The 24,097-nt window shown below is 47.4% G+C and overlaps 2 protein-coding genes across 3 annotated transcripts in view; both read right to left on the reverse strand.

The window, feature by feature from the left end:
- The window catches only part of LOC140904242 (uncharacterized), a 159,769-nt gene extending 149,572 nt beyond the window's left edge, over positions 1-10,197 (reverse strand). The window contains exon 1 of the mRNA XM_073326718.1: positions 10,114-10,197. The gene's annotated coding sequence lies outside the window, so the exon portion shown is untranslated. The remainder of the gene's footprint in view (positions 1-10,113) is intronic.
- LOC140904240 (uncharacterized) lies at positions 3,999-10,203 on the reverse strand. 2 transcript variants are annotated; one of them, XM_073326710.1, is made up of 2 exons: positions 10,114-10,203; positions 3,999-9,747 (listed from the first exon to the last, which is right to left on the reverse strand). In XM_073326710.1, exon 2 carries the CDS (start codon positions 9,699-9,701, stop codon positions 8,376-8,378), a length of 1,326 nt encoding a protein of 441 aa, XP_073182811.1. In that variant the 5' UTR covers positions 9,702-9,747; positions 10,114-10,203; the 3' UTR covers positions 3,999-8,375. The 2 variants fall into 2 exon arrangements, with proteins under 2 accessions (XP_073182811.1, XP_073182812.1); XM_073326711.1 differs by having other exon boundaries at positions 3,999-9,742; positions 10,114-10,196.
- Between the last annotated feature and the right edge of the window lie 13,894 nt (positions 10,204-24,097).

A 24,097-nucleotide genomic window follows, 5' to 3' on the forward strand; every position in this document is an offset into this window, starting at 1 on the left:
GCCATAGCCACCCCCATCACCGAGCTATGCAAGAAGGGGAAGCCAGACAAGATGGTCTGGACCGAGCAGTGCCACAGGGCTCTCTGTGCGTTGAAGGAGGCTCTGGTCAGTGGCCCAGTTCTGGCAAATCCAGACTTTCACAAGCCCTTTATGGTGTTCACTGACACCTCAGACATGGGGCTGGATGTGGTGTTAATGCAGAAGGATGAAAAGGGGGAGAGACACCCCATCATGTACCTGAGCAAGAAGTTGCTACTCCGGGAGCAACACTACACAGCCATCGAGAAGGCATGACTGGCCATGGTGTGGGCCCCAGCTCCCTGCTCCCCACTCCCTCCCCTTGGCCCAGGGAGCCATGAGGCAGCTCCCTGCTCCCCTCTCCCTCCCTCCCTCCCCTTGGCCCAGGGAGCTGTGCAGCAGCTCCCTGCTCCCCCCTCTCTCTCCCTTCAGCCTGGGGAGCCATGCGGCAGCTCCCCACCCCAGGTCACCTCTGCTCCACCTCCTCCCCAAGCACGCCACCGCCGTTCTGATTCTCCCACCTCCCAGGCTTGTGGTGCCAATCAACTGTTTGGCGCTGCAAGCCTGGGAGGGAGAGAAGCAGAGCAGGGCGGCGTGCTCAGTGGAGGAGGTGGAGCAGGGGTGAGCTGGGGCGGGGAGCAGTTCCCCTGCATGCTGCCCCCCCGTTAGTTGCTGCAGGCGGCCCTCCCTGCACCCCTCTACTCCAGCTCACCTCTGCTCCACCGCTTCCCTGGAGCATGCTTTTGGCTGCCCCCAACCACTTGGCGCCCTAGGCAGCCACCTACTTTGCCTAGTGGTTGCATCGACCTGGTTTGTTGCCAAGAAGGCTAACGGCATTTTGGGCTGTATAAGTAGTAGCACTGCCAGCGAAATGGGGGACGTGATCGTTTCCCTCTATTCAGCATTGGTGAGGCCTCATCTGGAGTACTGGGTCCAGTTTTGGGCCCCACACTACAAGAAGGATGTACAAAAATTGGAAAGAGGCCAGGTGAGGGCAACAAAAATGATTAGGGGACTGGAACACATGACTTATGAGGAAAGGCTGAGGGAACTGGGATTATTTAGTCTGCAGAAGCATGATAGCTGCTTTCAACTACCTGAAGGGGTGTTCCAAAGAGGATAGATCTAGACCATTCTCAATGGTAGCAGATGACAGAACAAGGAGTAATGGTCTCAAGTTGCAGTGGGGGAGGTTTAGGCTGGATATTAGGAAAAACTTTTTCACTAGGAGGGTGGTGAAGCACTGGAATGGTTACCTAGGGAGGTGGTGGAATCTCCTTCCTTTGAGGTTTTTAAGGTCAGGCTTGACAAAGCCCTGGCTGGGGTGACTTAGTTGGGGATTGGTCCTGCTTTGACCAGGGGGTTGGACTAGATGACCTCCTGAGGTCCCTTCCAACCCTGATATTCTATGATCATTTGGCCAACAACATGCTACAAAGCACCCAGCTAAGTTGCATGAATGCGCTATAAGACACTCCTCAATTATACAGAAAGACCAGCATATCTCCCCAGCCCTCAGCCTTCCACCTCAGAAATGTACTGTCTTACACTGCTCATGGCCTTCTCTTGAAAAGTGTAAGCTGATTAATTAGTTCGCCACTTCATCAAAAATAAAGTGGACATGCACCTGACTTTGTCATGTGAGGAACTTTCCCAAGCACTTTGGACAAACTCACTACTAAGTATAAAACATTAAAATAAGTTTATTAACTACAGAAAGATAGATTTTAAGTGAGTATAATTTTTGGGCACAGAGGTCAAAAATGGTTACATAACAAAAGAAAATAGACTCTCAGTCTCAATTCTAATTTGAGTACACTAAGCAAGAATTGGATCAAAAACCTTTTCTCACCTGCTGGTTGCTCCAGGCAATGTTGAGTTCTTAATACACAAACTGAATTCCCTCTCAGCCTGGGACCAATATCCCCAGTTCAAAGTCTTTGTCTTCCAGACAATCTTCCAGGTGTTGAGATTACGGAACAGAGAGGACAAGTGGTGGTGTCTTTGACCCTCATTTATATTTTTTCTCCCGGTGCTAGAAAGATCCTTGCTGTGATGCTGGGGTTAGTTAGCCCCCAATATGGCTATGCAGCACTGGAGCAGCAGTTTGCCTCCTGCGTCTTGTGGTAGGCGTTCTACAGCTCCTTCACTTTGACCCTGCACCGCAGTGTGTCCCTGTCATGGCCCCTTTCTATCATGCATCATGAAATCTGTCCTTAGGTATCATAATTCCTATGGCTGGAGCACAGCTGGGACTGGACAGCCTCCTCTCCCCAAATGCTGATGAGGTCCAGCAGCTCGGCATTGCTCCAAGTGGAGGATCACCTGGTGCATGGAGCAGGCATGGTCACCTGGAAAGATGCGCTGAGACTACTGCATGCATCACCGAGCGAACAGGGAGGCGACTTTCAAAATTCCCAAGGAATTTAAGGGGGGGGTGTTTCACGGTTGGTAACCTGAGGGCAGTGCAGTAGAGTTCAAACTGATGACCAGAGAGGCGAGAACAGGGATTGTGGGACACTTCCCGGAGGCCAATTGCAGCACTGCAATCCACCAGGGTGTCTACACCGGCACCGCGCCGCTGTAACCCTGGTGCAGACAGCTCTACGCTGCTCGTTGGGGTGGTTTTTTTGCAGCGCTGCAACTGCACAGTTTCTGCGCGCTAAGTGGCTTGGCCGTGCGTACACCTGAGAAGTTACACTGCAGAAAGCTGCTTTACTGTGCAGAAACTTGCCAGTGTAGACAAGTCCGTAGATGGCTTACATAAGAATGCAAGATTGGTCATACAGAGTCAGACCAATCTCAAGTTGCAGTGGGGGAGGTTTAGATTGGATATTAGGAAAAACTTTTTCACTAAGAGGGTGGTGAAACACTGGAATGCGTTACCTAGGGAGGTGGTAGAATCTCCTTCCTTAGAGGTTTTTAAGGTCAGGCTTGACAAAGCCCTGGCTGGGATGATTTAACTGGGAATTGGTCCTGCTTTGAGCAGGGGGTTGGACTAGATGACCTTCTGGGGTCCCTTCCAACCCTGATATTCTATGATTCTATGATTCAATGGTCCATGGAGCCCAGTGTGCTTCTGGAGAGTGACCAGTGACAGATGCATCCAAGGGAATGAACAGAACAGGCTTGTTGACCTGCAAGGTGATGGTCTTTCACCCTTATCTTTAACTTTGTTGTTGATTCCTACTTATCCTATCTTACCACACCTCCCCTGAGGTCTCTGGGCAAATCAGGTGTGAACCACTCCTTTGATACAGATGTGTCCCAAACCAGCTGAATTGAGGCAGACTTTGGGCCAATGTCAGTCTGGAAAAGGCCTGCTTAACCCAGCAGGTTTCTCAAAGTATCCGTTGCTGTGAACTGCATGTAGTGTGGATGTGTGAACCCCAAAGATACTAAACATGAAAGAAACACAAGGCCAGTTCTGAGGAGGTTTCCAGAGCCAGGCCTGAGAGTTAAATAGCTGTGGTCAAAAGAAAAAGGGGCCTCAGCACCTATAAAAATAACTGGTTGCAAAAACAAAACAAAAATTAAATTAAAAAACCAAACCAAATAAAAAAAAACAAAAGCTGCCATCACACATCCATCACCATTTTAGATTTTGACATCTCCTGCCTGATGTGACATCTTTGCTTTGTGAGCAAGAGACCTGGGGAACTCGGTGGCTGTTACCCTCTAACTGGGTAAAAGGTTCACATCTTGTCTGAAGTAATTTTGCTCTTAACAGAAGATTTATTTTAAAATTTATCAAAATAAATTCAATTTTTAATAGAACTAATTACAGTCTATACTGGGTCTCTATTCTCGTACATTCTATTTCTCTCACATATTCCCCCACTCTAATTCCTTTGGAGTGAGGTTTTAATTTCAGGATTAGCCAACATATCCTATATAGTAGGAGGGCGCAGGGAGAGAACTAGAAGAAAAGATGGATTATATTGTAACACTGAAAATTATCACATAATCAGCCTCTTACATTACACTAAGTAACTTCATGTTTAATTTCATTGTTGCTGGTAACAACTTATTCAACAATTACAAAATATAAACCAATTGGGCAGTTTTCTCTTAATTCCCATTTCCACCCAGTGAACTTTGTGTGAAGTCACATTCTACAATAAACTAGGAGCCTTCCATTTCTGTGAGTTCATTTCTCCCTGGGTCTTCTCCCATAAGTGTGGGTGGAAGGGGTCTCAAACTACATGGGAAGGTTGCACCATGAGAAAAACCACCTGTGCTCTATTTTCACACTTACTAATCTTTCAGAGTAGCAGGAGGTGGAGAAGTGATACAAATGAATTAGACTCAAGAGCAAAACTAACGGACCAAACCACAGACTCTGGACTCAGCATTCATGTATCCTGCAGTCTGAACTTGGAATCTAATACATTCCCCCATAGGCATGGAATGGCTCTGAAGGAATCAGCTGTTTCTCTCTGTGCTAAATGAAACTTTGGATCCAAATGGTAAAAGACAGTTGTTCCCAATTTAATCATGGCATCCTATAGGAGTGTGATCAGTGCCACTTAACTAGGTAGCAGAGTTCTAAAAATAGTTTACCTGGGCCACAGGTCACCATAGCGTTCATCTCTGGGGTGAAAATCAACCACTCGTACCTGCAATTTCTACCTGAGTTCTTGTCAAATCTTTGACCTTACTTGGAGTAATTTTACACTTCTCTGGTGTAGAATTCTTCACCAACCACACAACAAATCAGTAGCGATAGTGAGGTATAACTCCCCCAAATATGCCCTTTTATTTCTTTAATCTGGTGGCACAGATTTAAATTAGGAACTAAATTCAGGTGTGTCTTAGAATCCCTGGAGGACACCAAATGTCAGGTACCTATTAAAAATAGGTATCTTTCTGCAGCTCTATCACATTCAACACAGATTTCATTTTCTACACATTTGCAGCATCTCCCAGGGGTGAGCGGAACAGAAATGTCACTTTCACTTTTCCCATCTCTACCTAGCTAGGGATTGCATTTCCCAAATAATAGGCAACATGCACCTGATTAGGAAGGAGCTATCTTCAGGAGCGACCTCCTGCAGGGCCTGGGCCACAACTGCTTTGGGAGCCAAATGCATGGGTATTTTGCTTAGCCCTGGTCTACACTAGGAGTTTAGGTCAAATTTAGCAGAGTTAAATCGATGTAAACCTGCACCCATTCACACGATGAAGCCCTTTTTTTCGACTTAAAGGGCTCTTAAAATTGATTTCCTTAATCCACCTCTGACAAGTGGATTAGCGCTTAAATCGGCCTTGCCAGGTCGAATTTGGGGTACTGTGGACGCAATTAGACGGTATTGGCCTCCGGGAGCTATCCCAGAGTGCTCTATTGTGACTGCTCTGGACAGCACTCTCAACTCAGATGCACTAGCCAGGTAGACAGGAAAAGGCCTGCAAACTTTTGAATTTCAATTTCCTGTTTGCATGGTCACCTGCAGCTTGCCACGCTGGCCAGAGCTCATCAGCAGAGGTGACCATGCAGAGCTCATCAGCAGAGGTGACCATGACGGAGTCCCAGAATCGCAAAAGAGCTCCAGCATGGACCGAACGGGAGGTACGGGATCTGATAGCTGTATGGGGAGAGGAATCAGTGCTATCAGAACTCCGTTCCAGTTTTTGAAATGCCAAACCATTTGTCAAAATCTCCCAGGGGATGAAGGACAGAGGCCATAACACGGACCCGAAGCAATGCCGCGTGAAACTTAAGGAACTGAGGCAAGCCTACCAGAAAACCAGAGAGGCAAACGGCCGCTCCGGGTCACAGCCCCAAACATGCCGCTTCTATGATGAGCTGCATGCCATTTTAGGGGGTTCAGCCACCACTACCCCACCCGTGTTGTTCGACTCCTTCAATGTACATGGAGGCAACACAGAAGCAGGTTTTGGGGGTCATAGAATCATAGAATAACAGAGTTGGAAGGGACCTCTGGAGGTCATCTAGTCCAACCCCCTGCCCAGAGCAGGACCAATCCCAACTAAATCATCCCAGCCAGGGCTTTGTCAAGCCTGACCTTAAAAACTTCTAAGGAAGGGGATTCCACCACCTCCCTAGGTAACGCATTCCAGTGTTTCACCATCCTCCTAGTGAAAAAGTTTTTCCTAATATCCAACCTAAACCTCCCCCACTGCAACTTGAGACCATTACTCCTTGTCCTGTCATCTGCTATCACTGAGAATAGTCTAGATCCATCCTCTTTGGATCCACCTTTCAGGTAGTGAAAAGCAGCTATCAAATCCCTCCTCATTCTTCTCTTCCGTAGACTAAACAATCCCAGTTCCTTCAGCTTCTCCTCATAACTCATGTGTTCCAGTCCCCTAATCATTTTGGTTGCCCTTCGCTGGACTCTCTCCAATTACTCCATGTCCTTCTTGTAGTGTGGGGCCCAAAACTGGACACAGTACTCCAGATGAGGCCTTACCAATGTCGAATAGAGGGGAATGATCACGTCCCTCGATCTGCTGGCAATGCCCCTACATATACATCCCAAAATGCCATTGGTCTTCTTGGCAGTAAGGGCACACTGCTGACTCATATCCAGCTTCTCGTCCACTGTCACCCCTAGGTCCTTCTCTGCAGAATTGCTGCCGAGCCATTCAGTCCCTAGTCTGTAGCGGTGCATTGGATTCTTCCGTCCTAAGTGCAGGACTCTGCACTTGTCCTTGTTGAACCTCATCAGATTTCTTTTGGCCCAATCCTCCAATTTGCCTAGGGCCCTCTGTATCCTATCCCTACCCTCCAGCATATCTACCACTCCTCCCAGTTTAGTGTCCTCTGCAAACTTGCTGAGGGTGCAATCCACACCATCCTCCAGATCATTAATGAAGATATTGAACACAACTGGCCCCAGGACCGACCTTTGGGGCACTCCACTAGATACCGGCTGCCAACTAGACATGGAGCCATTGATCACTACCCGTTGAGCCCGACAATCTAGCCAACTTTCTACCCACCTTGTAGTGCATCCATCCAGCCCATACTTCTTTAACTTGCTGACAAGAATACTGTGGGAGACTGTGTCAAAAGCTTTGCTAAAGTCGAGAAATAACACGTCCACTGCTTTCCCTTCATCCACAGAACCAGTTATCTCACTGCCAGTAGGACTGAATCGCCAAGAGACGAAACAAGGGAAATGACCTGGCTGAGTCACTCCCATGTTTGCCCAGGTGCCCGATTAAAAGAGCACCCAGGACTACGTCGATGACGGCTACCAGTCATACTGCACTGTCTACTGCCAAAAGGCAATTAACTGCTGCTGTGTAGCAATGAAGTACCACGTCTGCCAGCACCCAGGAGACATATGGTGACGGTGAGCTGAGCGGGCTCCATGCTTGCCGTGGTATGGCGTCTGCACAGGTAACTCAAGAAAAAAGGCACAAAACGATTGTCTGCCCTTGCTTTCACGGAGGGCGGGAGGGAACGGGGCCTGACGATATGTACCCAGAACCACCCGTGACAATGTTTTAGCCCCATCAGGCACTGGGATTTCTACCCAGAATTCAAATGGGAGGCAGAGACTGCGGGAACTGTGGGATAGCCACCCACAGTGCAACGCTCCGGAAGTCGACAGTTGCTTCAGTACTGTGGACACACTCCGCCGACTACATGTACTTAGAGCACTTGTGTGGGGATACACCACAATCAACTGTATAAAACCGCTTTCTACAAAACCGACTTCTATAAATTCGACCTAATTTCGTAGTGTAGACATACCCTTAGTTACAAGTCATTTACTAGGGAATCCTCTTCCCAGCCCTTTAGAAAAAATATTGACCTAACCAATTGAACAACAGGGGATTGGGATGGTGACGGGGAATGAAACAATTTGTTCCTGAAGGGGAAACTTGATGACCTAGAATTGCTTTGAAATGGGGAACAGTATAAACCTGATGCTCAGGGTTTGTTTAGATGCGGAAAAGTGATGGAGTTTAGGTCAGGCCAAGGGGAAAGCTAATGCCAACCACTGCACCTGGGCTGCATCTGCACTACAACTATAATTGTCTTTTTACACCAAGATCACTAACTTGAGCTGCCAACGCCATGTACAGTCCTAGTGGATGTAAGGGACAGGTAGTTTTTGCCTCAGTGTACTTGTTGGGATCAAACTTCTTTCTCCCACCTGGAGCTGATGAACATTCCTGGAAGGAGGAACACACACTCCTATGACTCAAAAGGAAAGGAGTTGATAGAAAAGATCACAGGACTGACCCCAAAGAAGGGTGAGCTGCAAAAGGCAGAAGCAGGCAACTCATCTGGTGGAGCTGAGAGACAACGGTGAAGATGGTGAAAGATTACTATGTGGGAATTAGCAAATGTGATTTAAAAAAAAAATCTTTGGCCAGCCTTAGTCAAGGCATTTATTACAGTTCTTTCCCATGTGGGTTTTCTGATGTTTAATAACGCTTGAGCTCCAACTGAAGCGTTTCCCACACTCAGAGCATCCATAAGGTTTCTCGTCTGTGTGGATTGTCCTATGTCTGATAAGGTTTGAGCTCCGATTAAAGCATTTCCCACAGTCAGAGCATGTGTAGGGCCTCTCTCCACTGTGGATTCTCTGATGTGTGGTAAGGGCTGAGCTATAACTGAAGCTTTTCCCACACTCAGAGCATGTGTAGGGTGTCTCTCCACTGTGGATTCTCTGATGGGTGATAAGAGCTGAGCTATAACTGAAGTGTTTCCCACACTCAGAGCACGTGTAGGGTTTCTCTCCGGTGTGGATTCTACGATGTATGCTAAGGTGCGAGTGCCAACTAAAGGTTTTCCCACACTCAGAGCACATGTAGGGTGTCTCTCCTGTGTGGATTCTCTGATGTGTCATAAGGTGTGATCTCTGATGGAAGCTTTTCCCGCACTCAGAGCATGTGTATGGCCTCTCTCCACTGTGGATTCTCTGATGTGTGATAAGTCTTGAGCTCTGACTGAAGCTTTTCCCGCACTCAGAGCATGTGTAGGGCGTCTCTCCGCTGTGGATTCTCTGATGTGTGATAAGCCTTGAGCTATAACTGAAGCTTTTGCCACACTCAGAGCATGTGAAGGGCATCTCTCCAGTGTGGATTCTCTGATGTGTGATAAGGTTTGAACTCTGATTGAAGCTTTTCCCGCACTCAGCGCACGTGTAGGGTTTCTCTCCTGTGTGGATTCTCTGATGTGTGGTAAGGTGCGAGTGACAACTAAAGCTTTTCCCACATTGAGAACACATGTAGGGTGTCTCTCCAGTGTGCATTCTCTGATGTGTGATAAGGTTTGAGCTCTGATTGAAGCTTTTCCCACACTCAGAGCACGTGTAGGGTTTCTCTCCTGTGTGAATTCTACGATGTATGCTAAGGTGTGAGTGCCAACTAAAGCTTTTCCCGCACTCAGAGCATGTGTAGGACGTCTCTCCATTGTGGATTCTCTGATGTGTGGTAAGGGCTGAGCTCTGATTGAAGATTTTCCCGCACTCATGGCATGCGCAGCATGTCTCTTCCAAGTTAATTCTCTCACATTTAATAAGGTCTGAGTGGCTACTGAAGTTTTCCTCTGGCCTTTGCTGACTCTCACAGGCTTTTGCTTTTTCTGGGAGTGCACAACTCCCGGAATCATTCCCTTTGGATCTTCCTGATAACATTCTATAGGATTTTACTTCCTCAGCATCTTCCTGCTGGGGTGTCTCCTCATTCTCACTCACCATCCCAATGCTTGATGAGAGAGAATCCACACATAGATCACTCCCTGTGCTGGAGAGAAAGGAAATCTCAGAGAGAAGAATGGGAAAAGGGATGAACAAACCAAAATATGTGCGGGAGAGATCAAACCTATCAGGAGCTGATTTTCCCCAAACCCTTCCCCAGAGGAGAGAGAGGAAGGGATCAGTTCTGGGTCCGCATCTCACCAGAACTCTCAGAGGAAAGCAAGATTGGGGAGGAACCTGCTGCCAGTTGTCAGTTAGGGTAGGTGGGAAGCCATGAGTGACATCTGCCTAATGATTCCACATCTGCAGGGAACAATCCTGAACTTGGAGAGCTCACAAGGTCTTTGTAGTGCATCCCAAATATTTCCTGTATTCACAGACAGTTTTTGAGTTGATTTAACCAATTCCTCACCTGTGCAGGCAGCTCTCGGGAGCACTTCTTTCTCAGAGCCGTGGGGGTCTGGGAACCACGGGTCTTCCCCTCATTCCAGCTGCGAGATCTGATCAGGTTTGGAAACTGGAAACCCTGCTCAAGGCAAAGAAAATAAGGGAGGTCAGTGGAATTTGTGGGACAGTTGTCACAAGGAATATTCCATGGTTTTAACCTCAGCTCTTGGCTCAAAGTATCAGAAGAGTTATTATTGTTATAAATCATATTCATTACCTTAGTGCCTAAGGACCAACTAACAGTCCGTTGTGCTAGACACAGTACAAACCCAGAACAGTAGATGGCCCATGTCTTGAAGAATTTACAATCTAAATAGACAAGGCAGACACAGACTGGGAGAAGGGGTATAACCCACCAGCCGAGTGAACTATGTGAAGGCAGAGTGACAGATCTGATGAACACAGGCATATATCTTGAGACTATTGTATTTAATGTTATGACTAGGGCCAGTGTTTTCTGGAAATTACTGCTATTACAATTTTTTTTTCTGACATTACTCCTCATTTCTGGAATCACCCTTCATATCCAGAATTCCTCAACAGAGGGTGGGGCATGCAAGGTCACAACTCTCCAGATTTCTGCCCAGAGACACCTGACTCATCCCTAGGGTTTAGGGCAGAGGTGATGTGTGGGCAGAGCACACAGGGTCAAGCCCCCCACCCCCAGATTTCTGCCTGGAGACACCCGACTCCCCTCCAGGGCAGAGGCTGGGGGCTGGCTTCTATTGAGACTTGCTACCAATTTCTTCCCTCCTCATACAAGTCTGGGCTCAGCAAAACCACTGTGGAGCTTCCCCTGGGCAGGCAGGGCACTTGGCAGTGGGATGCGGGATCCCTCATCATACTGCAGAGCAGAAGGCACTCGCACCTCCTCTCGGTTGTGTCCATAGCACCTCTCCCCTGCAAACAGTTGGCTCTAGGCTCTCAATGCTCAGTGTCTGGGCCCCACTTCCCCCACACAGATGGCTCCTGCTGCCTCCCCCAAATGCACTTTCATGCTGTAAAGGATTATACATTGCTCATGTTTGTCAATAGAAAATAACAGAACGCCACTAGCCATCACCTTCAGCCCCCAACTAAAATCCCTCCAACGCATTATTAAGGACCTACAACCTATCCTGAAGGATGACCCAACACTCTCACAAATCTTGGGAGACAGGCCAGTCCTTGCCTACAGACAGCCCCCCAACCTGAAGCAAATACTCACCAGCAACCACATACCACACAACAGAACCACTAACCCAGGAACCTATCCTTGCAACGAAGCCTGTTGCCAACTGTGCCCACACATGTATTCAGGAGACACCATCACAGGGCCTAACCACATCAGCCACACTATCAGAGGCTCGTTCACCTGCACATCCACCAATGTGATATATGCCATCATGTGCCAGCAATGCCCCTCTGTCATGTACATTGGTCAAACTGGACAGTCTCTACGTAAAAGAATAAATGGACACAAATCAGATGTCAAGAATTATAACATTCATAAACCAGTCGGAGAACACTTCAATCTCTCTGGTCACGCGATTACAGACATGAAAGTTGCTATATTACAACAAAAAAACTTCAAATCCAGACTCCAGCGAGAAACTGTTGAATTGGAATTCATTTGCAAATTGGATACAATTAACTTAGGCTTGAATAGAGACTGGGAGTGGCTAAGTCATTATGCAAGGTAACCTATTTCCCCTTGTTTTTTCCTACCCCCCCCCCCCCGACGTTCTTGTTAAACCCTGGATTTGTGCTGGAAATGGCCCACCTTGATTATCATACACATTGTAAGGAGAGTGGTCACTTTAGATAAGCTATTACCAGCAGGAGAGTGGGTTTGTGTGTGTGGGGGGGGGGGTGTGTGAAAAAACCTGGATTTGTGCTGGAAATGGCCCAACTTGATTATCATACACATTGTGAAGAGAGTGATCACTTTAGATAAGCTATTAGCAGCAGGAGAGTGGGGTGGGAGGAGGTATTTTTTCATGCTTTGTGTGTATATAAAAAGATCTTCTACACTTTCCACAGTACGCATCCGATGAAGTGAGCTGTACCTCACGAAAGCTCATGCTCAAATAAATTGGTTAGTCTCTAAGGTGCCACAAGTACTCCTTTCCTTTTTGTGAATACAGACTAACACGGCTGTTACTCTGAAATCTGTTTTCATTGCCAGCAAACACTGGCCCTAGTTATGACTGTTATCGCTATATTTGAGCCAGCCCTTGAAAGCATGAACACTTCACAGACTATGATGCTGAGATGGGTCAGATGATACTGGGATGGGCTTCCTGTGCAAGCTGGTGTCACTAAGGGGTGATGAATGCCAGATCTCAAGGTAGTTATGCAGCTCTCCAGCTTTTGAAGCTTTGCCCCACGCAGAAAGGGACAGTGACTGATTTTACCTCTTTTAGGAGACTGAAGAAGAGACAGACTGACTTTTTGGGGAGAAACAGCCAAATTTGAGCTGACTGAGGGGGTTCTTTTTGGGCTACAAACTAACATGACCTGATAACAAGATGTAAGCCTTTAAGGAAGGTTTTAATACACTTTGGAACTGACCAGGGATTCCCACGAGGACTGATAATGGGGCGATGGTAAATACACATTTAGATCCTTTTCTTGTTTTATATCTTTTCCCCATAAGGCTTAACCTGTGGCACACTGTCATGGATCCATAGGATCTGTGCTATGCCCCGGATATTGAAGAGTCCTTGGGAGGTGCCCCTTGAGTGCACTAGACCCCCAAGGGGTCCCACTCTTCCACAAGCATAGACCATGTAGCTTCAACACCTGAGACTGAGGACATGTCTACACTTACCTCCGGAGTGATTGATCCAGCGGGGATCGATCTATCACGTCTAGTGAAGACATGCTAAATCGACTACCGAGCGCTCTCCCATCAACTCTAGTACTCCACCAATATGAGAAGTGTAGGCGGAGTCGACAGGGGAAGACACTGTGGTAAGTAGCTCTAAGTATGTCAACTTCAGCTATGTTATTTTCATAGCGGAAGTTGCATAACGTAGACCAATGTAGCTGGTTCTCCCCCACCCCCACCATAGACCAGGCCTGAGCCTCTGGCTTCAACACTCCTATTTCAACCTGTGAGCTCTGCCAGCAGCTCAAGCTGAACTACACTCCTGTTCAGAGACTGTTCTTTATTCATGCTTCAATGCACCTCAGCAAGTTTTTGCTGTGACACTGGGCAGACATTTAAAACATACCAGGGTTTATTAGTCAACCGAAACACAGCATTGGAAAGTCCTTAGATTAGGACAGAGAAGCAAAGAAGACAATATAGTCCAGACTGGCCAACGCCCTTGAGCCATGCTGCTATAGAAAACAATCTCATTTCCTTTCACTGTGCCTGTTGTGGCAGAGCACCGGCTTTGCCTTGGAGGGTCCTGCGCTTTCAGGCGGTTAGGGTTTGCCTCAGAGGTTTCCCCGGACCCACAATGTAGCCTCTCTCCCCTCCTAGAGGCAAGGGTTACAGTTTACTGAGTCACCTTCATCATCGGCCAGTCAATGGGTTTGGTGTAAGAACCCTCTCTAGTCCCTGTCTTCCTTCTCAGGAAGCGTTTGCGCAGAGAGGGATTGGGAGGAAGTTCTGTCACACTGTGAAGCACAGAGTGACCTTATTCCAGTACAGGCCTAGCCCTCTCCCACCAGGGTGTAACCCTTTGAGAGAGGGTGAAACCCTCCCAGTAACAGAGTCTCTCTGTTACACTTATCAAGTCTGCGGATGATACCAAGCTAGGAGGGGTTGTGAGTGCTTTAGAGGATAGGATTAAAATTCAAAATGATCTGGGCAAACTGGAGAAATGGTCTGATGTAAACAGGATGAAATTTAATAAGGACAAATGCAAAATACTCCACTTAGGAAGGAACAATCAGTTGCACACATACAAAACGGGAAATGACTGCCTAGGAAGGAGTACTGTGGAAAGGGATCTGGAGGTCATAGTGCATCACAAGCTAAATATAAGTCAACAGTGTAACGCTGTTTCAAAAAATGCAAACATCATTCTGGGATGTATTAGCAAGAGTATTGTAAGCAAGACATGAGAAGTAATTCTTCCACTCTACTCTGTGCTGATTAGGCCTCAACTGGAGTATTGTGTCCAGTTCTCAGTGCCACATTTCAGGAAAGATGTGGACAAACTGGCAAAAGTCCAGAGAAGACCAATAAAAATTATTAAAGGTCTAGAAAACATGACCTATGAGAGAAAATTGGGTTTGTTTAGTCTGGAGAAGAGAAGACTGAGAGGGGACATGATCACAGTTTTCAAGTACATAAAAGGTTGTTACAAGGAGGAGTGAGAAAAATTGTTCTTCTTAACCTCTGAGAATAGGACAAGAATTTAGTTTGGACCTTAGAAAAAGTTTTCTGTCAGAGTGGTTTGCACTGGAATAAATTGCCTAGGAAGGTTGTGGAATCTCCATCATTGGGGATTTTTAAGAGCAGGCTGGACAAACACTTGTCAGGGATTATCTAGATAATACTTAGTCCTGCCTTGAGTGGAGGGGACTGAACTGGATGACCTCTCGAAGTCCCTTCCAGTTCTGTGATTCTATGAACCAAAGGCCAGAGAAGAGCAGAATCGAGCGGCAGCGAACCAGCTGAGTAGCGGGGAACAGCAGAGCAGCACACAGCAGGAGTTTGCCTGGGATTGGTGAGTATCCGAGTGCGTGTTTGCTGAGTAAGTATCCGAGTGTGTGTCTGCTGGGAGGGCAGTGTGAGAGCCTGAGCCTGCAGCTGGTAGCCTGCAGGGGGCGGGCACTGGGGCTGTCTGTTTGTTTCAAGGAAGCCTGGCTATTTAAAAATAGCCAGAGCTTCGCGAACCAGCTGAGCGGCGGCGAACCAGCTGAGCAGCGGGGAACAGCAGAACAGCACACAGCAGGAGTTTGCCTGGGAGTTCACCTGGAGTGAGCCCAGTGAGGCTTACATCTTGCCAATTTCTCTGAGGAAGCTCATAGTAGGAAGGTGATATGGAAGGGGGGGGTTCAGCTGTTGTGACCTGCACTGGATGTGCCATGTTTGTCTTTCTTCCACAGGACAGAAGCGACTTTGTCTGTAGAAAGTGCAGGCTGGTCTCCATATTGGAAGAGAAGATTGAAGGTCTGGAGCAACAGATAACGACCCTGCGTTGCATACGAGAAATGGAGGATTTTCTGGACAAAAGTCAGGATATGCTTCTACGGGCACAAAGCTCTAAAGATTTAGAGCAGGTTGCACAGTGGAGCCAAGAGGCCAGTGAAGGAGCTTGGCAACATGTGATCTCCAGAAGAAGGGGGAATGTCTGGGTTCCAGCAATGCGGACACAGGTAACTAACCGCTTTCATGTTCTCTCCACAGGTACCATTGCGGAGAGTGGACCAGATGATAGGTCTGGGGGTAGAAAGCAGGAGACTGCGCCGGTTGGAAGGCATGAGATGCACTGTCCTGAGATGGGGGGTTCCACGACCACCACTCCCAAGAGAAGGAGGCAGGTGGTGGTGGTCGGGGACTCTCTCCTTCGGGGGACTGAGTCATCTATCTGCCACCCTGACCGGGAAAACCGAGAAGTCTGCTGCTTGCCGGGGGCTAAGATTCACGATGTGACGGAGAGTCTGCCGAAACTCATCAAGCCCTCGGATCGCTACCCCTTCCTGCTTCTCCACGTGGGCACCAATGATACTGCCAAGAATGACCTTGAGCGGATCACAGCGGACTACGTGGCTCTGGGAAGAAGGATAAAGGAGTTTGAGGCGCAAGTGCTGTTCTCGTCCATCCTCCCCGTGGAAGGAAAAGGCCTGGGTAGGGACCGTCGAATTATGGAAGTCAACGAATGGCTACGCAGGTGGTGTCGGAGAGAAGGCTTTGGATTCTTTGACCATGGGATGGTGTTCCATGAAGGAGGAGTGCTAGGCAGAGACGGGCTCCACCTTACGAAGAGAGGGAAGAGCATCTTTGCGAGCAGGCTGGCTAACCTAGTGAGGAGGGCTTTAAACTAGGTTCACCGGGGGAAGGAGACCAAAGCCCTGAGGTAAGTGGGAAAGCGGGATACCGGGAGGAAGCACAGGCAGGAATGTCTGTGAGGGGAGGGCTCCTGCCTCATACTGAGAATGAGGGGCGATCAGCAGGTCATCTCAAGTGCTTATATACGAATGCACAAAGCCTTGGAAACAAGCAGGGAGAACTGGAGGTCCTGGTGATGTTAAGGAATTATGACGTGACTGGAATAACAGAGACTTGGTGGGATAACTCACATGACTGGAGTACTGTCATAGATGGTTATAAACTGTTCAGGAAGGACAGGCAGGGCAGAAAAGGCGTGGGAGTAGCACTGTATGTAAGGGAGCAGTATGACTGCTCAGAGCTCCGGTACGAAACTGCAGAAAAACCTGAGTGTCTCTGGATTAAGTTTAGAAGTGTGAGCAACAAGAGTGATGTAGTGGTGGGAGTCTGCTATAGACCACCGGACCAGGGGGATGAGGTGGATGAGGCTTTCTTCTGGCAGCTCGCAGAAGCTACTAGATCGCACGCCCTGGTTCTCATGGGTGACTTTAATTTTCCTGATATCTGCTGGGAGAGCAATACAGCGGTGCATAGATAATCCAGGAAGTTTTTGGAAAGCGTAGGGGACAATTTCCTGGTGCAAGTGCTGGAGGAGCCAACTAGGGGGGGAGCTTTTCTTGACCTGCTGCTCACAAACCGGGAAGAATTAGTGGGGGAAGCAAAAGTGGATGGGAATCTGGGAGGCAGTGACCATGAGTTGGTGGAGTTCAGGATCCTGACACAGGGAAGAAAGGTAAGCAGCAGGATACGGACCCTGGACTTCAGGAAAGCAGACTTCGACTCCCTCAGGGAACAGATGGGTAGGATCCCCTGGGGGACTAACATGAAGGGGAAAGGAGTCCAGGAGAGCTGGCTGTATTTCAAGGAATCCCTGTTGAGGTTACAGGGATAAACCATCCCGATGTGTCGAGAGAATAGCATATATGGCGGGCGACCAGCTTGGCTTAATGGTGAAATCCTAGCGGATCTTAAACATAAAAAAGAAGCTTACAAGAAGTGGAAGGTTGGACATATGACCGGGGAAGAGTATAAAAATATTGCTTGGGCAGGTAGGAATGAAATCAGAAGGGCCAAATCGCACCTGGAGCTGCAGCTAGCGAGAGATGTCAAGAGTAACAAGAAGGGTTTCTTCAGGTATGTTGGCAACAAGAAGAAAGCCAAGGAAAGTGGGGGCCCCTTACTGAATGAGGGAGGCAACCTAGTGACAAAGGATGTGGAAAAAGCTAATGTATTCAATGCTTTTTTTGCCTCTGTCTTCACTAACAAGGTCAGCTCCCAGACTGCTGCGCTGGGCATCACAACATGGGGAATAGATGGCCAGCCCTCTGTGGAGAAAGAGGTGGTTAGGGACTATTTAGAAAAGCTGGACGTGCACAAGTCCATGGGGCCGGACGAGTTGCATCCGAGTGTGCTAAAGGAATTGGCAGCTGTGATTGCAGAGCCATTGGCCATTATCTTTGAAAACTTGTGGCGAATGGGGGAAGTCCCGGATGACTGGAAAAAGGCTAATGTAGTGCCAATCTTTAAAAAAGGGAAGGAGGAGGATCCTGGGAACTACAGGCCAGTCAGTCTCACCTCAGTCCCCGGAAAAATCATGGAGCAGGTCCTCAAAGAATCAATCCTGAAGCACTTACATGAGAGGAAAGTGATCAGGAACAGTCAGCATGGATTCAGCAAGGGAAGGTCATGCCTGACTAATCTAATCACCTTCTATGATGTGATTACTGGTTCTGTGGATGAAGAGAAAGCAGTGGATGTATTGTTTCTTGACTTTAGCAAAGCTTTTGACACGGTCTCCCACAGTATTCTTGTCAGCAAGTTAAAGAAGTATGGACTGGATGAATGCACTATAAGCTGGGTAGAAAGTTGGCTAGATTGTTGGGCTCAACGGGTAGTGATCAATGGCTCCATGTCTAGTTGGCAGCCAGTGTCAAGTAGAGTGCCCCAGGGGTCGGTTCTGGGGCCGATTTTGTTCAATATGTTCATAAATGATCTGGAGGATGGTGTGGATTGCACTCTCAGCAAATTTGTGGATGATACTAAACTGGGAGGAGTGGTAGATACGCTGGAGGGGAGGGATAGGATACAGAAGGACCTAGACAAATTGGAGGATTGGGCCAAAAGAAATCTGATGAGGTTCAATAAGGATAAGTGCAGGGTCCTGCACTTAGGACGGAAGAACCCAATGCACAGCTACAGACTAGGGACCGAATGGCTAGGCAGCAGTTCTGCGGAAAAGGACCTAGGGGTGACAGTGGACGAGAAGCTGGATATGAGTCAGCAGTGTGCCCTTGTTGCCAAGAAGGCCAATGGCATTTTGGGATGTACAAGTAGGGGCGTAGCGAGCAGATCGAGGGACGTGATCATCCCCCTCTATTCGACATTGGTGAGGCCTCATCTGGAGTACTGTGTCCAGTTTTGGGCCCCACACTACAAGAAGGATGTGGAAAAATTGGAGAGAGTCCAGCAAAGGGCAACAAAAATGATTAGGGGTCTGGAACACATGACTTATGAGGAGAGGCTGAGGGAACTGGGATTGTTTAGTCTGCAGAAGAGAAGAATGAGGGGGGATTTGATAGCTGCTTTCAACTACCTGAGAGGTGGTTCCAGAGAGGATGGTTCTAGACTATTCTCAGTGGTAGAAGAGGACAGGACAAGGAGTAATGGTGTCAAGTTGCAGTGGGGGAGGTTTAGGTTGGATATTAGGAAAAACTTTTTCACTAGGAGGGTGGTGAAACACTGGAATGCGTTGCCTAGGGAGGTGGTGGAATCTCCTTCCTTAGAAGTTTTTAATGTCAGGCTTGACAAAGCCCTGGCTGGGATGATTTAATTCGGGATGGGTCCTGCTTTTGAGCAGGGGGTTGGACTAGATGACCTCCTGAGGTCCCTTCCAACCCTGATATTCTATGATTCTATGAAAGGAGTCACTTTGGGGGGATTCTCTCTGTCATTGTACCCAACGCAGCTCTCTCAGGTTTGTAAACTTGTTTAATGCTCCAGCCTTTATAGGTTTCAGAGGAGCAGCTGTGTTAGTCTGTATTCGCAAAAAGAAAAGGAGTACTTGTGGCACCTTAGAGACTAACCAATTTATTTGAGCATGAGCTTTTGTGAGGTACAGCATCCGATGAAGTGAGCTGTAGCTCACGAAAGCTCATGCTCAAATAAATTGGTTAGTCTCTAAGGTGCCACAAGTACTCCTTTTCACTTAAGGTGAGCTATTACCAGCAGGAGAGCGGGGGGGGGGGGGGGAACAGCTTTTGTAGTGATATTTCCAGCAGTTGACAAGAATGTCTGAGGAACAGTGGCAGAGGGGGGACGGGGGAATAAACATGGGGAAATAGTTTTGTGTAATGACCCATCCACTCCCAGTCTTTTTTCAAGCCTAAGTTAATTGTATCCAGTTTGCAAATTAATTCCAATTCAGCAGTCTCTCATAGGAGTCTGTTTCTGAAGTTTTTCTGTTTCTGAAGAATTGCAACTTTTAGGTCTGTAATCAAGTGACCAAAGAGACTGAAGTGTTCTCCGACTGGTTTTTGAATGTTCTAATTCTTGACGTCTGATTTGCGTCCATTTATTCTTTTACGTAGAGACTGTCCAGTTTGACCAATGTACATGGCAGAGGGGCATTGTTGGCATTTGATGGCATATATCACATTGGTAGATGTGAAGGTGAACGAGCCTCTGATAGTGTGGCTGATGTGATTAGGCCCTATGATGGTGTCCCCTGAATAGATATGTGGACACAGTTGGCAACGGGCTTTGTTGCAAGGATAGGTTCCTGGGTTAGTGGTTCTGTTGTGTGGTTGCTGGTGAGTATTTGTTGCAGACTGGGGAGTTGTCTGTAAGCAAAGACTGGCCTGTCTCCCAAGATCTGAGAGTGTGATGGGTCGTTCTTCAGGATAGGATGTAGATCCTTGATGATGTGTTGGAGAGGTTTTAGTTGGGGGCTGAAGGTGATAGTTAGGTGCGTTCTGTTATTGTCTTTGTTGGGCCTGTCCTGTAGTAGGTGACTTCTGGGTACTCTTCTGGCTCTGTCAATCTGTTTCTTCATTTCAGCAGGTGGGTACTGTAGTTGTAAGAATGCTTGATAAGAGATATTGTAGGTGTTCGTCTCTGTCTGAGGGGTTGGAGCAAATGCGGTTGTATTGTAGAGCTTGGTTGTAGACACTGGATCGTGTGGTGTGATCTGGATGAAAGCTGGAGGCATGTAGGTAGGAATAGCGGTCAGTAGGTTTCTGGTATAGGGTGGTGTTTATGTGACCATTGCTTATTAGCACCGTAGTGTCCAGGAAGTGGATCTCTTGTGTGGACTGGTCCATGCTGAGGCTGATGATGGGATGGAAATTGTTGAAATCATGGTGGAATTCCTCAAGGGCTTCTTTGGACCTAGGGGTGACAGTGGACAAGAAGCTGGATATGAGTCAGCAGTGTGCCCTTGTTGCCAAGAAGGCCAATGGCATTTTGGGATGTATAAGTAGGGGCACAGCGAGCAGATCGAGGGACGTGATCGTTCCCCTCTATTCGACATTGGTGAGGCCTCATCTGGAGTACTGTGTCCAGTTTTGGGCCCCACACTACAAGAAGGATGTGGATAAATTGGAGAGAGTCCAGCGAAGGGCAACAAAAATGATTAGGGGTCTGGAACACATGACTTATGAGGAGAGGCTGAGGGAGCTGGGATTGTTTAGCCTGCAGAAGAGAAGAATGAGGGGGGATTTGATAGCTGCTTTCAACTACCTGAAAGGGGGTTCCAAAGAGGATGGCTCTAGACTGTTCTCAATGGTAGCAGATGACAGAACGAGGAGTAATGGTCTCAAGTTGCAGTGGGGGAGGTTTAGATTGGATATTAGGAAAAACTTTTTCACTAAGAGGGTGGTGAAACACTGGAATGCGTTACCTAGGGAGGTGGTAGAATCTCCTTCCTTAGAGGTTTTTAAGGTCAGGCTTGACAAAGCCCTGGCTGGGATGATTTAACTGGGAATTGGTCCTGCTTCGAGCAGGGGGTTGGACTAGATGACCTTCTGGGGTCCCTTCCAACCCTGATATTCTATGATTCTATGATTCCATGGGTCCAGATGATGAAGATGTCATCAATGTAGCGCAAGTAGAGTAGGGGTGTTAGGGGATGAGAGCTGAGGAAGTGTTGTTCTAAGTCAGCCATAAAAATGTTGGCATACTGTGGGGCTATGCGGGTACCCATAGCAGTGCCGCTGATTTGAAGGTATACATTGTCCCCAAATGTGAAATAGTTATGGGTGAGGACAAAGTCACAAAGTTCAGCCACCAGGTTTGCATGACATTATCGGGGATACTGTTTCTGACGGCTTGTAGTCCATCTTTGTGTGGAATGTTGGTGTAGAGTGTATGGTGTAAACACCCATAGTGGCCAGGATGGTGTTTTCAGGAAGATCACCAATGGATTGTAGTTTCCTCAGGAAGTCAGTGGTGTCTCAAAGATAGCTGGGAGTGCTGGTAGCGTAGGGTCTGAGGAGGGAGTCTACATAGCCAGACAATCCTGCTGTCAGGGTGCCAATTCCTGAGATGATGGGGCGTCCAGAATTTCCAGGTTTATGGATCTTGGGTAGCAGATAGAATACCCCTGGTCGGGGTTCCAGGGGTGTGTCTGTGAGGATTTGTTCTTGTGCTTTTTCAGGGAGTTTCTTGAGCAAATGCTGTAGTTTCTTTTGGTAATCCTCAGTGGGATCAGAGGGTAATGGCTTGTAGAAAGTGGTGTTGGAGAGCTGCCTAGCAGCTTCTTGTTCATATTCTGACCTATTCATGACGACAGCACCTCCTTTGTCAGCCTTTTTGATTATGACGTCAGAGTTGTTTCTGAGGCTGTGGATGGCATTGTGTTCTGCACGGCTGAGGTTATGGGGCAAGTGATGCTACTTTTCCACAATTGCAGCCCGTGCACGTCAGCGGAAGCACTATATGTAGAAGTCCAGTCTGTTGTTTCGACCTTCAGGAGGAGTCCACTCAGAATCCTTCTTTTTGTAGTGTTGGTAGGAAGGTCTCTGTGGGTTAGTATATTGTTTAGAGGTGTGTTGGAAATATTCCTTCAGTCGGAGACGTCAAAAATAGGATTCTTGGTCACTACAGAACTGTATCATGTTCATGGGGGTGGAGGGGCAGAAGGAGAGGCCCTGATATAGGACAGAATCTTCTGCTGGGCTAAGAGTATAGTTGGATAGATTAACAATATTGCTGGGTGGGTTAAGGGAACCAGTGTTGTGGCCCCTTATGGCATGTAGTAGTTTAGATAGTTTAGTGTCCTTTTTCTTTTGTAGAGAAGCAAAGTGTGTTGTAAATGGCTTGTCTAGTTTTTGTAAAGTCCAGCCATGAGGAGGTTTGTGTAGAAGGTTGGTTTTTTATGAGAGTATCCAGTTTTGAGAGCTCATTCTTAATCTCTCCCTGTTTGCTGTAGAGGATGTTGATCAGGTGATTCCGCAGTTTCTTTGAGAGCATGTGGCACAAGCTGTCAGCATAGTCTGTGTGGTATGTAGATTGTAATGGATTTTTTACCGTCAGTCCTTTTGGTATGATGTCCATCTGTTTGCTCTTGGAAAGGAAGATGATGTCTGTCTGTATCTGTACGAGTTTTTTCATGAAGCTGATAGATTTCCACTCCATACGGCTAAATTCAGTGTCTTGCATAATGACAGGTTTCAGAGTAGCAGCTGTGTTAGTCTGTATTCACAAAAAGAAAAGGAGTACTTGTGGCACCTTAGAGACTAACAAATTTATTTGCGCATAAGCTTTTGTGAGCTACAGCTCACTTCATCGGATGCATAAGAACGGCCCATTGCATCAGGCCAATGGTCCGTCTAGCTCAGTGGCCAATCCCAGGTGCTTCAGAGGGAATGAACAGAACAGGTAATCATTGAGTGATCCATTCCCTGTCACCCATTCCCAGCTTCTGGCAAACAGAGGCGAGAGACACCATCCCTGCTCATCCTGCCTGTGGCACTGGCAGATGAGGTGTTAGCTCTTGCAAAAGCCCCCATGTCTAAACTGAACATGAACAAATGCAGAGCTGGAATCAGTCTGGCTCATCTGTGTTAGTATTGTTAGAACAGGTATGAGAATTATAAGAACGTGTTTTGTGTTGAGACTTTATTGAATGCTTGTGAGTTGCTGCCTGGGTTAATATCTGACTAGTCGCATTGTGAGCCTCTGTGGCTCTGTAAATCACTGGACAGGAGAGAGACTTTACCTATGTGAAGTGCTGATTGGCAACAGAATGCATTATATGCTGCCAGGCAGGAAAGGTCTATCAACACCAGATAGACTATTATGGGATGTTAAGGAAAGGCAAAAGACTGTTGTTGTGCTCTTGACTTTCCCTGGCAGGAAGGGGATAAAAAGCCCCACAGAGAAGGAACTGATTTTCTGTATGCTGCTTGGACTCCGGGGGTCAAAGTTTCTAGGCATAAGCTAGATATCCCCAGCTGCTTAGCTTGGGTTAATCCTAAATAATATATAGAGCTTGCTTATTATAGAAGCTTCTATTACACCTTTTGAAATTTAAGACCGTAACTGGTCTCCATCTATATGATTACCTGCTTTAACTTTGTAAACAACTCTCATTTCCTTTCAAATATACCTTAATATAGGTGTGACGGTGCCCCATAAGGCTTTATGGAAATATAGTTACGAATGTATATATGACACAACTAGAATGTGTTTTATGCTACATGTGCCATGTAACATATCTCTGTAAAGGTTATGAAGTCTGGGGCCCTGAGCTCCACCACCTGGGGCTGAAGCCAAAGCCTAAGCAATGTAGCTTTGTGGGGGTCCTGCGGCATGGGGACCCAGGCAGTTGCCCTGCTTCCTACCCCCTAAAGCCAGCCCTTGCTTTTATATGCCTAAAACCAGTATTGTGGCCCAAGTG

This window comes from Lepidochelys kempii, chromosome 28 (assembly GCF_965140265.1).
Source record: "Lepidochelys kempii isolate rLepKem1 chromosome 28, rLepKem1.hap2, whole genome shotgun sequence".
Classification (NCBI taxonomy): Eukaryota; Metazoa; Chordata; order Testudines; family Cheloniidae; genus Lepidochelys; species Lepidochelys kempii.